Source organism: Tyto alba, unplaced genomic scaffold, assembly GCF_018691265.1.
Source record: "Tyto alba isolate M040663 unplaced genomic scaffold, T.alba_DEE_v4.0 Super-Scaffold_1, whole genome shotgun sequence".
NCBI classification, from domain to species: Eukaryota; Metazoa; Chordata; class Aves; order Strigiformes; family Tytonidae; genus Tyto; species Tyto alba.
The window spans coordinates 12,746,721-12,762,675 of NW_024881261.1; the positions used below are offsets into that span (position 1 = coordinate 12,746,721).

The following is a 15,955-nucleotide window of genomic DNA, read 5'->3' on the forward strand; positions in this document are numbered from 1 at the left end:
ATAAGCTTTCTAAGTGGCCAGAACTGTGTGGATCTCATTCCACCCACCTTAGTAGAGTCATGCAGTTATCTGTCATTTATCTACCACCCTTTGCTGCATGAACAAATCATACCTGTTTCCCCCTAAAAGAAGGTGAAGGATGGTCGTAGGAGTCCTCGTTCTGCACTTGCTTATTTCCTCCGAGACGTGGGAAAGTTGCATAACGTCTCTGTCCCCATATAAAGAATGAACGACATTTGCACTAGTTCTGTCTGTGAAAAGGGCCCAGTAGTAGCATTTTTGTTCTTCCAGCCTTTCATTCTGTGCCATTTGCACTGCAGATTCTGTAAAATAGCATTGTCTTTTATTGCTTAGCTTAAAAGACCTTTGATCTTGGCAACTGTGAGCGTGTATAATACAAGGAATACATACGGAACATTTGCCATCAAGTCTCTTGTGCATTTAGTCGCAGATATGGTGTGACTGTGTCTGAAGTCAAGTATCCAAACCCAGAGGCACCCAAAGCTACTTTCCAGAATGCATAAACCCTTGAGACGGAGCCCTTATTGTCTGGTGCTTCAAGTTCTTTGTTTATGACAAATGGTACTTTGAAATTAAGTACATCAAGTGGAAGCTTTTGCTATCTCCACAATGATGCCTTTTTGCAGTTCTGAGTGGCCTGACTGCCTTGCAAGCCTCATCAGTTCCCAGCATCCATAAACAACTGCTTTTGTCCCTAGAAGTGAAAAAAGATAGAAGAGGTGGAAACCCCAGGATAACAGGGTCTCTATTGAATTTCCTTGGCTCAGAAGAGCTGACAGGCCAAGGAAGCCAAGGTTTTAGAAATGTTTCAGACAGAGAAATGGCAATGGGTTGGTCACTGCAGAAATATGCCAACTAGCATTTGCTGTGCAATGGGTAGTGCCAGTCTGCTTTTGTTTAGTTCAGCCTCGTTCTAAACCAGAGGATGATTCGGGGTCTTTTCCCTGTGCTGCTTCTCACGGTGGATGTAGAATCTGCATTCAGAGCAATTACAGTGCTGCAGCCAGTGATATCGATTTGTGAAGCTCTCAAGTGCAGACGGTTACTTAGCAGGATTGATGGTGATTAAAATTTTGGGAAGCAACTTTGCAATAGGACTGTGGGAGTCCCACATTTTTCATAACATGAGCATCTTCTGCGTAAAGGCAATGGGGTCCCTGCCTTGCACTCCCCTTGGCTTTTTTAAATCCTCATTTTCCAAAAAGACTTTTTTTTGGTCTTTTTTTTCCTCTTTTCCTTTTTCTTTTTGCAAAACATCCAGACAATTATACCACCAAAACACAAAAAGCTAATCGCAAAAATACAATAGGCACTGTTCAGCAGAAAGTGTTGCAAGCATATCCCTGGTGTACTGGTTTCAGGAAGTATTACAGAAAGCCTGAGATAAAAGGGATGGACAAAGGGCATGCTGGCACTTTACCATAAAGTGAAAACATAGACTGCGGTAAAAAGAAAAGTTTGTGTATATATGAGTGATTGGTCTTTGAGAATGGATGCTGAAAGGGAAGAGTAGAATTGAGACATACGAGAAGAAAGTGCTGCCGGCATAGCTAAAAAAAGTTGCTCAGAATAGGGCATGGCAAGATTTCGGACTGTTGTTTATTTGTAGACAATTTTCTGAGAGAAATCAGTAACTGAGTGGGTCCTGGAGTGTTGTTCATCTATACCCCTGTTCTTTGCAGGGTGCTTGGTGCATAAGCTATAGAATGCACAGCACTTTTCCTTGTTTAGCTTGTGAAGTGTACATTGACCAGGTTGCACTGACCATGTGCAGAAAAGATAATGAAGTAGAGCGGGCAGTTGTATCAAGTTAGAAACACTGAGTTTGAGGCTTTGGTGTTATCTAGGGCAAATCCGGCATGTATTTTCCTTCTTTGTGTGAATCTTGTGTTGGTTAATCACTGTAGTTTTGCTATAAGAACTTTCAAATCCAGTCATTAGTCAAGACCGGAATATCTGTGTAATCAGTTAGGTTTATTAATTTTGCTTCATACTGATGTCATTAGCTTAACACTGTTACTTAATAATAAGGTTGTTTCTTTTTTCCCCTAATCAAATGGGAAAGCTGAGAAAACTCACTAATATTGTAGTTGCATGCTCGATAGTGTTGTGATAGATCTGTTTGACATACTGAGAATTTAAGGTTTCTGATGTATTTTCCACAGTTCCTAACACTTTCCAATATCTGCTTTAGGAACTGATTGTCCTGTGCATATAAAAGGATATGTCTATCTTCTTACAAAGTGCATGTTCTCAGAGCAGTGCAACCAAGGGCATAGTGCTTATCTCCTATATATACTCACTGTGGTCATTATTGCATTTCTGAATATCTCCTAGGCTTTTGCACACCATATAGTAAATAATAAAGCTGAGGTAAGCTATATAAAACATTACTCTCCCAGAGAGAAGGTGGCCTAGGCCATTCTCTTTCTCCTTTACTTACAATCAATAGTTTATCTGTAATTCATGTTTTTAAATGTAGGTAATAAACATATTTCTGGTCTGTTGTGTGACATGCTTTGGGATCTCTATGTGATCACATGTGGGTGTCTGTAGTGTAGGTGTCCAGACATCTTACATTCAATGGAGAGAAACAGCCCTTTCTAGGGTAAAGTTTGTCTTCTCAGAGAGTCATATCTAACATTGTTCAGATGAACCACAGTACAAAATGCCTGTTTCTCCTCACTGCCTGCAAAGAGAATTGAGTGTGATTTGCTCAGAGTTAATATCTATAGCGTATAACTGGGTAAGATGAATATTACTTTATGTGGATTTTCAGGTGGTATGGAAGGTTATATAGAGAAATATTACCGGGCAACCATGGAACAAGACAGCATGATATAAGAAAATGTGACATTAAAAATATTCTGGTCAGTAAGCTTTCAGCAGAATCCAGATGGGAGTGATATGTTTCTGGATGTCAGCTGTGTACAGCTAATATTGATTTGAGCAGATATGTATTTGTATTTTGCCTGTCCTTTGCAACTGATTGTTTATGTTATCATTTAATATTATGGGCCTGACTTTGACCTTGTGCTGTCAAAAGTAAATTAAGCCTGTTATATATCAAAGCAATGAAATGTATATTTTCTAAGGCAGGAAGAAAGTTCTAGCAGATAGGAAGACCTGGATATGGTTCTTGCCTCTACCTCAGACGTCCAGTTTGATTTTAGGAATTCCCTTAGATTCTCTGAGCCTTAGTTTTCATGTTCATTTGTCATCACATTTCTAATCTGTAGCTGTTAGGAAATACCAAAAGAAGGGAAGCCCTTGAGTAGATGAAAGATGTTTATCACCAGTCATATTTCAGCCATCCTTGTTCTGTACATCCTTAGGACAATTGATGACTTCACTCTACCCTCAGTTGAAGCTTCTGCAGTCTCAATACTGGCTGTCATAGTGTAAGACTAAGTAATATTCAGGTCACTACAACTGTAGCCTAATTTTCAGGGTTTGTTGGGTCCAGATATTTATACATTGCTCTTAAGATGTTTAAGAATTTGATGTAAATTATGTCTTGTATCACAAGTGAAAACAACAATGACAATCATGTCCCACCCATCAGTGAGATGTCTCATTTTGAATTAGCTGTCTTTGCCTGAGAAGCTGCAATAGAGGTGTTTCTTGGGGTCAGAATAGCACTGTGAGGAGGAAACTCACAAAGCACCTCACTCTAGACTCACAGGCTTTAACTAGGGCACTAAGTTATTTGCTGGCTGAATACCATTGTTGTGTGTCTCTGAAGAGACCAAGTGTTCAAATCCGTGGAATATAATCCTTGTTCTTTGGAGAGTTCATATCCCCATGGGGCTATATGAAGTCAGGAGGAGGAACGCACTGACAAAGCTGTACAGTGTCTTCTGTAATAGCCCAGTTCCAGCTGTGCTTAAAGCCCGTTTGAATAAGCAATAATAAAAAATGAGATATGCCATATTACAAGCTTAGTCCTGCAGCTTTTTAAAGCTCTTTGTCACTATCTTGAACTGAACCGTAACTAGCAGGCCCAGCATTTTGGCCCTAAATCTGATGATGATAGCAGGTAAAGGAAGAATGCCCTAGGAAAGTACTCCCTTCCTACCTGCATGGTGTCAATTATCAGGAAGCAGAGGTTTTAAATGGGAGCTGAATGTTTAGGAGAAAAAGATCTTGCCATAAATGTTATTAAAAATGGTGAAGAGGTGAAAGCAGTGCTGGCTCAAAATCTTCTGTAAAACTTCCAGTTCCAGCAAAGGTGAACAAAAAAATCCCAACCTTTTCTATCTAGAGAATTGTTACAGATTTTGTCAAGCAAATCTAAGGATTAATCAGAACACAAATAATGTTGTTATCGTTAACATTTTTATAATGTTTATTAGTTAATGTGCATGATGATTAAGAGCTGGAGTTGCCTCTGATTGCAGTCAGTGGGAACTGAATTAAGGTCTAAATCACTGCTTGAACTTCACTTTAGATTTCCTGAGAAATAATGAGGCTTTGAACAGTGCAGCATTTAATTTGTCTATCACTGGAAATGAATGTTTCTCTTCCATCATACATCTATTAACTTGGAGTTCAGGCAGCTAACAAGAAACCAGTTGTTTAACCCTTAGTCTTAATCCTAGATTAAGAATTAGATGATAAGACCAAGACCAGAAACAAGGCTGATTGTCAGGGATGATGTTGAGGCTGCTGTACGATGGGATTGGCACATATTTGCAGTCAGTACTGCCATAGTTCAGACTGTCCATCAAACCGCTGTCCATTTGGATTCTCTCAGGGAGTTGTTGAGGCCAGAAGTACCAGTCCAGGGTAACCTTGACAATGGAAGAAAATCTTGAGTCAGTAAACCCCTTATTTGCAGTGCTCAGTGTCTTTATGTTGTTTCTAGTTAATTCAGAGTGAGCAAACAGTAATTTTCGGAGTCAATCTGACATTTCTGTTATTAATGGAACACTTTTTATTAAATCAGAAGTGATAAAATGTCTCAGGATGAAATGGGTTTTTCAAATTTCTTAATCAGTGAGGGAATATTGATCATTAAGTGTACCAATTAAGAAAATGTGCATAAAATGTCCAATATAAAGGAACAATTATAATTAGTATGATGGCAAACACTATTACCCCATCAATTAAAGTCTTCTGTATCCCACCCAGAACTGAAATGCATTCTTCTGACCAAACCAGGAGACACATCAAAATGTCATGTACCAATGAGAGCAGAAACAAGTCTCCAGGTAGAAATAAGTGAAGGGGTCAAAAATAAAGAACTTGTAAATACAGTGACATGGATTTGATGAAATGGTAGAATTTCTTTAAAATTTTCAAGTTAATTTTAGGGAAAACTCTAAAATGCTTTCATAATTATCAGCTTTTACTTGTCAGTATGAGTTTAGGTCCAGCTAATCAGGATCTCCTGTGGAATTAATATCTCAGACAGTCATGGTATCTGTTGTTTTTAATGCCTTTGTGTCAATCTTTCTTTTACAGGTCTATGATGGGGTCTGGTAGGGAGCCTGATCTCGTGCACCTAGAGGCAAAGACAGTGGATGGTCGTAAGTACATTAGCTTCCAAATATTGTGGTATTCTGGACTGCCCTCATATTCTTGTAACCACACAATATCAGGATGGAAATCTGTCTTCTCGTTAGTGATTCACTCGTTTGATATGAGGAGTTTGACTGCTCCAAGGCAGGTCTGTCAGAAGAGAAGTCTTTCCAGCAAAGCAAAAGTTGGGATTAACAAGCTGTGAAAGGAACCAAGAAAATGGTAAAGAAAAATAGGTGATAAGAAGTAATTGGAGTTAGTATACATAGCCACTTTTCTTCCTACATGATTCTTGTTCATGGGAACATGGCATTGGACAGAAGTTCCTGGGTCACAGAATTTCACATAGCAGTTGCTGTTTCATAGAGCAGTACATAATATCACCTTGTTCGGAGCTTTACAGTTTTAACAGACTAGGATTGTACTTGCCCTAGGTACTACCTTTGAAAATACTTTATTTCTCTCTCATTGGAAACGTTTTAATGACTAGTCTAAGTGTCTCCTTCACTACTATTTCTTGTCCTGTCATTGTCCTTCACTTTCATCATCTCCTCTCCTTCCCTGCTTTGCCTCTTGAGGTGCTTTTCTCCATTCCAGGAGCTTCCTTTACCTTCAATTCCAAAATATTCTCTTAATTGGCTGTAAATTATCTCAAGCACCCTAAGCCACCCACTGGCCTTTTCTCCTCCCACCTATGCTTCCTCAAGGTTTATCTTTGTGCTCCTCTGTCTTTGCAGATCTTCCATGTATTTCTTTTCCAGAACACTGGATTGCCTCAGGCAAGCATCACACTGAAAGCCTGACTGCCATAGATCTCATCAGTGTAATTCTGTATTGTTTCCTCTGTAAATAGGAGCTTTGCTGCAACATAGATTTGTATATTTGCAATATATAAGTATTAATGATGCAGTCAAGCAATTCCTTTAAAAATGGATAAAATTTTCCCCTGACTTGTACCCACAGATGCAGTGGTGTTACTTAAAATGTGTAGGTTTTTCAGCAGAAACTTAAAAACTGTAAGGTTACCTGAAAAGGTAACCGTAAGGTAATCAGTTTTTTAACTCACTGAAATTTAGCATGAAAGAGAATTTTTTGGAAGATGAATTTTGTAAAGAAACAGTTGCAATAGAAACCATAAAACTTTAAAGGTCTTTCCATTTCAAGATATGCAAGATTAGTAAAAGTGAAAGAATGTATTATCTCTATTTCTTATCATCTGTGATCTTTGATTATTATTTTTCCTTTCAGTTTCACTTACCTGAACATGGTGGCAAGGCTGGGAGCATGAGGCTTTCTATTTCTTGGGATATGCTAAATGAGAATGAGATATTCTAACAGGACAGTGTCTATTTCAGCACAAAATATTACTGTTATAAGGCATGAAGAATTTGAGGTCATTGAGATGAAACACTACAATTGAGGTTTAAGGAGCTATATTCTGGTGATGCTTTTGCGGGATGTTCAGCTCACAGTGGGCAGTGGAAGTGCCATGCTCCAAATGCCATGAATGGTCTTGTTTGAGATCTTAAGCTGCAGTAAGAACATTTTGCACAGCTGTAGCACATTTCTGCAAAAGACTTCTCGAGTGCTTAGCAATTTAGAAGCTTTATTACAGCTTTTAAGGTAGAAACTAAAAAATGGGTAGATGAAGCTGGCCTCACTGAGGAGTCAGGCATATTAGTAAACAGTTGTGGAATAACAAGTTATTGCTCATCAGCTGAGCACTAGTAACTGATTCTGCACACTTATATTGGCTTAGTTGTGAGGCAGCACAACTTAAGTTTTTCTGTTTAGGCAGTGATGGAACTACTAATGTAAATATAGTAGTGGTGTCAAACCTTCAGCCAGTGGTGACCCCTCTTGCAAAACAGTCATTCGGATTAAACTTCTGCTTATGAGTCAGGAGGTCCCCAGCTCAGCTAATTGACAATGTAAGAAAATGTGTTGGGTTTTCAGTAAGTGCACGCCCTGTTTTGCCTGTTGCTCCGGGGAGCATTGATCTCTGGCAGAGGACTGTGGTGGGTAGCTGGAAGCAGTGACCTTGGAACATTTTTTGCCAGAAGACATTTGGTAGAACTGCAGATCACAGGATTTTGAGACTAAGATGGGCTAAGAGTGTGCGCATGGTCTGTCACTCTAGTTACTATGACCAACCTGGTATATTAAGATCTCTCCAATACTAGAGCTTTGTACTAAATCAGTCTCCTTTTCCTGGATGAAGTAACCATGATGTTTCAATGGATAAACAAACCTTTCTTCTCTGGAATGAAGCAGGTGTGTTGCTGACAGTAGGGTGATGGGGTGAAGTGTGCTGAAGTGAGATAGTTACATTTTTTTCAAGCTGAGGGTAATTTGCAAATAATTTTTCTTGGATATTTTGTGGTTTTGCTTAAATGTTCTTGCATTTACTTATTTATAATTTGTTTTGAATATTTCTTTTGAGAGTTAACCAAGTGTGAAAATTCAACAAAAGGATTAATTTTGAGAAGGTAGACTTGCCAAAACAAGGCAAGAAGAAAGAAGGAAAGAAAGGGGAGTGGTATGGAAACAACCACACAATCTGTACAATAAAATAAAAGATCCTGAAGTGGAAATATAAGCACTAAACAGAAACCTACTGAACTCAGTACAAATAAGAAAAACCACCTCATTCTTGTGCTGATATCTTTTCCAGCAGAAGCCGATTAGTATAACGTCAGCTTTAGGTGTGAAGAAGTAGAAATGTCAGCAGAGTATGGTATTAGCCTATCTCCCTCATAGGGTTGTTTGAGAACGTCTCTCAGTAGCAACCTTGGTATTTGGTTTTCTCTACTAGAACACCAGTAACTCTGTCTCCAAAACATCCAAACTTCTTCTGAACACACTGTGTCTCATCAAACTAGGGTGCATGTAGTGATGAACAAACTGAATACAGACTGTGCAATTTAGTTGTATTGATGGAGACAGAGTTGCAGGGCTAATCATTACCATTTATGTTTTTAATCCTGTTGTGTAAATTTTGGAGAGCATCAGGCAAATTTTCAGCTTGTCAAATATGATGGTTTTGTTTATTTTTTAAAGGCTTTAGGCCCAATCCAAGTCAAGCTGGGACTGTGAGCACAGTAGTAAAACTGATTTTTCTGGTTGGAAGAAGTTCATATGAACCTTATCTCACATTTCCATTTGTACGTTTGGGTGTCCCTGGTGTTTCACTTTGATTTTGGAAAATGATCAAAGTCGAGCCAGCAAAGTCAGCAGAAATTGTGAAATTTTTTGCCTGGTTTCAGGTCAACACCCCAGTAAGACAATTAATCCCCTACAGTTCTTAATCACGCGATAAGCTTCTCTTTGTTACATTCACCACCATAGTCAGGCAGAGTGACTGGTAGAAGTTAAATCTAGGTTTGTTCAAACGCAGCTTGAAGTGCTTTTGGAACGTGTATAAACTTAATGACATGTGGATTTTAGGTTTGTAAAGAATATACAAGTTCTGAAAGATCCTTAATTAATGGGCTTATCTGATCTGAGCTAGGGAGGGTTATCCCAGTAAAGCCTGATTCAAGCTAAATGACATGGGAGGTAATATTTATTCAGGTGATGCCTACTGAGGAATCCAGACTGTTGGTGAGACTTAGAACGATGGATTCCTACAAGGCATTTGGAGACTGGGTACCCACTGGCCCTCCAGGGAATGGCGAAGCTGACTCAGAGGCTGTGGCAGTTTCTATAGATGCAAGCCAACAAAATCAGCTGTTATGAGATACACATTCACTTATGTAGATAGATGCCAATTGATTTTGAATAGAGTTTTTAATTAATGTAATTTCCTTTTTTTTTTTTTTTTTTTTTTTTGGTAAGTGTGGATGAAAGGCACTAAGAGGTTTTCTAGTGTGCTGGCAAAAATTTAGAGAGCTCCTGATATTTAAAAAGTACTTCTGTTTCCTTTGCTTTTCTTCTGCTGTCCTGATTTACACAGCAGCTTTTCTTGTTGAAAGGTAATTTAGATGCTTCTGTGATTGCAGGTAAGACCAAAGCCTCACCTGGAGTCAGCAGGCACGCTCTGCTTGCTGATCAACAGGGACTGAGCATCTGGCCAATAGTGTCAGAATCACAAAGTTGTGCTAGGACTTCAATTTCTATTTTCACAGAACATTGCTAGGAAGAATAAAATAGCCAGTGCTGTGTTAAAAATGAGTAGGCAAGCTAGCCTGACAATCTTTTGCTAACAGCTAGAGTGGTGAATTAATTACTATAGTGCCCTAAACCTGTGCAGTGATTTTTTTCCTGATTATGATTAGAATTTGTCCTGGAGAATGGCATCTGTTATTTTCTCTAATTATATCCTTGTGCCAGAAATGGCAGAGGATATGCATCTCCATCTAAAGAAAGATTCCTGACTCTGACATGCAATGAAGAAAGAATAGCAGCTGGATAAAAACAGATTTGTGAGTAGTTAGTAAATGGGGTGGCTTCATTTCACTGATCATCATTACTGGTTAATTGCTTTGCTCATAAACGTTTCACAAATCAACATTCAGACCAGATGGGAATGGATGAAGAACAGTCATTTTGTGTGTTTCTCAAAAAAAGAAGTAGAAATATTAAAGTATGGGAGAACATCTAATGAAATTGTGGAACTCATTGCAGTGGGAGGTCTAGATGCTGAAGGTGTACCTGGACTACCAGCATACCTGGACAAATTGCTATAACCTTTTTGAGGTTTCTATTATTAGTCACTGTTGGAGAGGGGTTACAGGCCTGGGTCTTTCAGTGAGATGTTACTACCATGTTCTTACGGTTCATTAGTTACAGGATGCCAGTCATTCTTCAAAAGCAGAAACTATCCTTAATGTCTAAGCTGCTCAGTAGTGAACTGGGGTACTCTGTAGTTAATCTGGAAGACAAATAAGTCACAGATTATGTGGATGCTCTTTCCATAAACTACTGATTTGTCCTTAGTGGAATTATTTCTAGAGAGGACACATTCCTCAGTGAATTAAACACAAGAAAAGTAAAAACGATACATTTGCAGTAAGTACAGTGAATATTTTCTCTGCTCTCCTTGTGATCAAATAAGGTTTTCAAAAGGTATACATGCAAGCATAGAGTAGAAAGCAGTGGGTATGAGGCTTTGATATGTCATCCAAAATAACGCTCAAAACAAAGTATCCTGAAGAAAGCCCTACTCTGCTTTATGAAGAGATTTGAAACTCTCCTGTGCACTTTTGCAGAGGCTCACCAACCTCCAGTAACCACCAGTGACCTTCTGTCTCCACCAACTGAGCCAAGAAATGTCTTTGGGACAGGCTGGATGCATTTCCCTTGAGAACATATTAGCATAGAGCTCGAGCTAAACAGAAGAGACTAAAATATTTCATGGCACAGGGTCCCCCTGGCTCTTAGCTTCTGCTCAGTGTTGGCATTTGCAATTCTCTTTCACCACTGAAACGGATTAATCTTGTCAGAGGTTTCCCTTACAAGATGTCTCCTCTGTTCTTGTGTTCTGTGACTTTTCATGCTTCCTCTTTAGAAATAGCAGCCATTCCCTGAGAAGAATCCTACTTATAGGTGTCTAAACCTGTCAAAATCAAAGTGTCTGGTGGTGTAAGAGCTGGGAGTTGCTATGTTCTTCTCTCCAGGCATAGAGTGACTTTGTTGTTGTATATTAAAAACAGCAGCTGTTGTTGGAGGTGAGGGTTCTGGAAATGAAAAGCATAATGTCCTAATTACCTATGGCAGGGAAAACATCTGTGTGGGAAAACTAATGAAATTAATTCCAGAGCTTAACAACTGAATACATTAATTGACATTAATTAATGCTAAGTTACAAAGCTCTGCCAATGGAATCACATAAAATGACCACGAGAATCAAATGCCAAAACAAAATCATTGAGTTATTGTGAGCACAGCAAAACTTCCCTTAGGAAAAAAGAGAGATCCAGGCACTGCAAGAAGCCTGCTTCTCATTCTTTCTGTCTCCCATAGCAGAGGGAGATTTTCCTGGTGTACACATCTCTGGATTTGTCTGTTTGGGAGATTAGCTTAAGCAATTTCAGTGCTCTGCCCTTTAGTAGTTATTACTGGCATTTTAAAATTGAAGCCATGGAGAATTGCACTGTAAAAGTTCACAGGAATTGCCTTAGTAAATCTTCATCAGTGGTACAATCACTGCTGCACAGACTCCTGTGATCACAGCAGAAATAGAAATAGTCCACATACCTCTATTTAAAACAAGATCGAAAAAACTTCAGTCACCTCTAATGGATGTCAACCTGGCCTACTCTTTATAATCTTTTGCAGAGGAGATTTCTTAATCTTCTTTGCTGGCTGGTCCCAGCAGCACCCATCCTGTTACTTCCCTGTGCTCTCAGGATAAATAACCCATTTGCATGAGATGTAAGATGGCACTGCAGTCTCCTCTTAGTGTCTCCCAGATGGCCAGTGTGCCTGTGGAAGTAAAAGGAAATAGTGGTGATGGGGGAGAAAGAAGGAAACAAAGTGGGAAACAGAGGTTTGATCATATATGGCTCTATGCTGGGTGATTCGATCCCGCCTATGAAAAGCCACCCGGTCTTGCCAACAGCTCAGGGGTTGGTGGGGCCAGCCATTTCAGCTGATGGTGCTTTTCCAGGCATTTCACCCAGGAACCTCCTTGAGACAGAATGAGACCCCACCAGGAGTACTGCATCCAGCTCTGGAACCTTCAGAACAGGAAAGATATGGACCTGTTAGAGCAGGTCCAGAGGAGGGCTGCAAAAATGATCAGAGGGATGGTACACCTGTCCTATGAGGACAGGCTGACAGAGTTCGTGTTGTTCAGCCCGGAGAAGAGAGGAAGATCTTATTGTGACCTTTCAGTACTTTAAAGGAGGCTTATAAGAAAGATGCGGACAAACTTTTTAGCAGGGTTTGTTGCCATATAACACAAAGGGTAACAGTTTTAAACTAAAAGAAGGTAGATTTAGACTAGATATAAGGAAGAAACTTTTTATGATGAAGCTGGTGAAACACTGGAACAGGTTGCCCAAAGAGGTGGTAGTTGCCTGTCTTAGTTTGGGCTGAAATAGAGTTAATATTCCTTTTCAGGGACTAGATGAGTGCTGTGTTTTGGATTTAGCTTTGCGTTTGGTATGGGAAGAATGCTGATAGCACACTGATGTTTTCAGCTGCTACCGAGACTTCAAGGACTCTCCGACTCCCCATGTCCTGCCCGTGTGCAAGGGCACAGGGAGCAGGGAGGGAGCACGGCCAGAGCACCTGACCCTAACTGGCCAGTGAAATATTCCATATCATGGAACGTCATGCTCACTATATAAAGGAGGGGTGGTTGGGAAGGAGCTCTCTCGCTTCCGGGATTGCGATTGTGGGATCTTGGTATCTCGGGGTCGCTGGCTGGGAATGGGCTGGATATTGGTCAGCGGGTGGTGAGCAATTACGCTGTACATTGCCTGTTTATATATTTCTTTTTGTTTTCCCCCATCATCATTATTGTTTTCGTTTTATTGCCATTATTAAACTGTTCTTATCTCAGCCTGCGAGTCTCCCTTTACCCCTCTAATCCCCTCCCCATTCCCAGGTGGGGAGGGGGAAGGGAGGGTGACCAGCTGCTGCATTGTGGTTGGCTGCCAACCAGGCCTGAACCACGACAATGCCCCATTCCTGGAAATGTTCCGGGTCCTGTTGGACAGGCCTCTGAGCAACCTGATCTAGTTGAAGATACCCCAGTTTATTGCAGGGGAGGTGGACTAGATGACATTTAAAGGTCACTTCCAACCCAAACAATTCTACGATTCTATGAATGTGAGGACAGGTGTGGAGAGCATGATACGATGGATTGAATTAAATGGGAGGAGTGGGAAGTGGTTGTGTTACAGGTGAAGACATGCATGCCGTTCTCTGTCTTATGACACAGAGGGGAAGTACTGCATGACACAGTACCATTGGGTGGTGGAAGAGGCTCTGGTCCCCTTGTCCCACTCCTTCCTGGGAGCAGAGGGACAGAGGGCTGAACAGCTCTGAAAGGGAACTTTCCTGAGCTCACTGGAACAAGCAGGCTGGGAGTTATGTCGTTACCTGCCCTCTCGTGGCTAACGTGGAAAAAATCATGTCCCTCTGAGGGGAAATGCATTTCAGTCTTGCTGTCTGGGCTCTATTAATTAATGTTTTGAAATGAGCTGCGAAAGCACAAAATGTTATAAACTGCAGTAACTTTATATATTGCAAGAACTCTGCAAATGTCGGGGTAAAATCATCCCTCATCAAACTTTCCTGAAGGTTCGTTACCCTGCATGTCTGTATCAAGCAGAAGTCAACAGCCCTTAAAAGCAAGGAAAGAAATGTCAAATGATAGATTTTAATTAAAATCAAGATTAAATGTGAGATGGTAAAGATCCAGCCATTTCTGTTTCAGTGTAAAATGCTACTTCTCTGATCAGAACGTGTTAATTATATCAAACAAGGGGCTGTGCTTTTCCAACTAGGAAAAAGATTAGAAGTAGTTCTAACATTAAATGCCATGTAGTGTTTCTGTCACATAAGTGCTAATGCTAAAATGCCAAAATCCTTCCTATAAATCAGCTTTGTCATTAAACAAAGTACAACTTCTTAATTGATCTGAAAGAACCTAAACTGAATACTGAGAATCTGGTTCTGTATTCTAGGATAAATTACCACCATGAAGAAATTAAAATTGTTTTTCTTCAGGTGATGGATTATAAGATAAGCACCCTACAGTGCTTCATAATAAGAGAAAAGAACATCCCATACAGTGAGAGTGGATGAGATGACTCTAGGGCTGGATTTAGACCTTTTACTTTGAAACATACTGCTCATTGAAACTCCTAAGGCCTATAGTTTCAAGAGAGTGTGGAATGATTGCGCGAGTCTGCCAGAGTGCATCTACCTACACTGTCAATAGAGAAATAGGTAAAACCCCTGAATAGGAGGTGGTCTGAATTACTCTGCAAAGTGTAAGTGCTGTAGGAAATACAGAGGTGTGCTGTGGAAGGGGTTCTTAGTGGTGACACTGAAGCATGTGTCCTCTGCAAATGTCCTCATACTTGTGTATGCTCCGGACCTTGGCCATGTTCTAAACAAGTTCAGCGTGTGACCATGGAGAAGCTGTCAGGGAAACTGTAGAGGCTCAGCACAGAAAGTATCTGTGCTGCAGCACAGACACTTTTCAGACCCATAATTACTTTGAGAGTCACAGGACTTGGGCTGTTTGTTGCCCCTGTAAAGGGTCTTTCACAGGTCTGTTGTTTTCTCACTAGGTCCTTGCTTTAAGCTTAAGCCTGGGTAGCATCCAAGTAAACTCAGCAGGACAAGTAAACGTGCTGAAGGATAGACTATTGACTAGGTTTCTGTCAGTCCTGAGCCACAAGCATTACATTGTACCACCTTCAAACGCTGCCTCTGGTCTACTTCCAGCGTGGAACCACAAGAATGGCATGGAGTAATCAGAACAGCTATGCTGGGCTTTCTCTTGGTATGAAGGAGCAATGTATAACTCTGATGTCTCATGTAGGGTGGAATTAAATAAATAATGAGTCTGAAGCAGGTGAAGAAGGAAAGAACTTAAAGGAAGAAAGTAATCAAAGTTATGAGGGATGTAAGGGAAAGAAGTGTTGTGTTGCATTGAATGGATGGTGTCTCTTTATGTCACATGAGGGTGTGAAGCAGAACTGCTACCTCAGCAAATAGGTTTGTGACAGTAGGAGGAATCTGTGCTGAGGATCTTAAGTATCTTCGTTTTCTTCTTTTCCTTTCAGATGCCCAATACATCACCTGCAAGATGCAGAACTGCAGTGAAGCCTCTCGCAGCAAACCTTTTCCAGGCTATATTGACCATAACTCACTGATTGTCCAGGACGATTATGTCTTTGTTCAGGTGCAGAACGCCCTCTTCTCTTATTTATTCTATTATTTTGTATTGTATTATTCTATATTATGTTATTCTATCTTATCTTCCATTCCTTTGTATGCGTGTGCATGTATGTTAGCTCCCAAATAATTAGGCAACACTGGATCCAAATACTAAAGGCACTGAGTGGATTATAGCAGTTCATTACAATGCTAATAGTGTTCCTTCTACCTCTAGTATCTTGTGACTGTAGGGTCACATAGTTCTTGCCTGGAGCATCCACCATATATACTGGAGTGCTCTGTGCCACTTCCTGCGATCTCATCAGCGCTCTAGGATTACTGCTTTAACCTCCCAACTTGAAGTGTTGTGTCAGTCATCTGCTATTGTAAGGAAGTGCACTAAAGGTTTTTTGAACATGAGAAGGAAGTAGAAAAGGAGGGAGGCAGTTAGGGGAAGAACCAAAGAAGGAGTAATCAGTCTTTATTGTTATGCCTCCGTTGTGATTATAGTGAAAAGGCTGAAGATGAGATGTACTCAGGCAAATGGTGTTCCAGGTGAGAGCTGGTG

The 15,955-nt window shown here is 40.3% G+C and overlaps 1 protein-coding gene across 4 annotated transcripts in view; it reads left to right on the plus strand.

Moving 5' to 3' along the window:
• SORCS1 (sortilin related VPS10 domain containing receptor 1) overlaps window positions 1–15,955 on the plus strand; it is a 305,446-nt gene that overhangs the window by 215,425 nt on the left and 74,066 nt on the right. For all 4 annotated transcript variants that reach the window (XM_032988691.2, XM_042790410.1, XM_042790397.1 and 1 more), the window contains exons 6-7: window positions 5,488–5,552; window positions 15,294–15,412. In XM_032988691.2, the coding sequence (XP_032844582.2) occupies window positions 5,488–5,552; window positions 15,294–15,412 (184 nt within the window). The remainder of the gene's footprint in view (window positions 1–5,487; window positions 5,553–15,293; window positions 15,413–15,955) is intronic.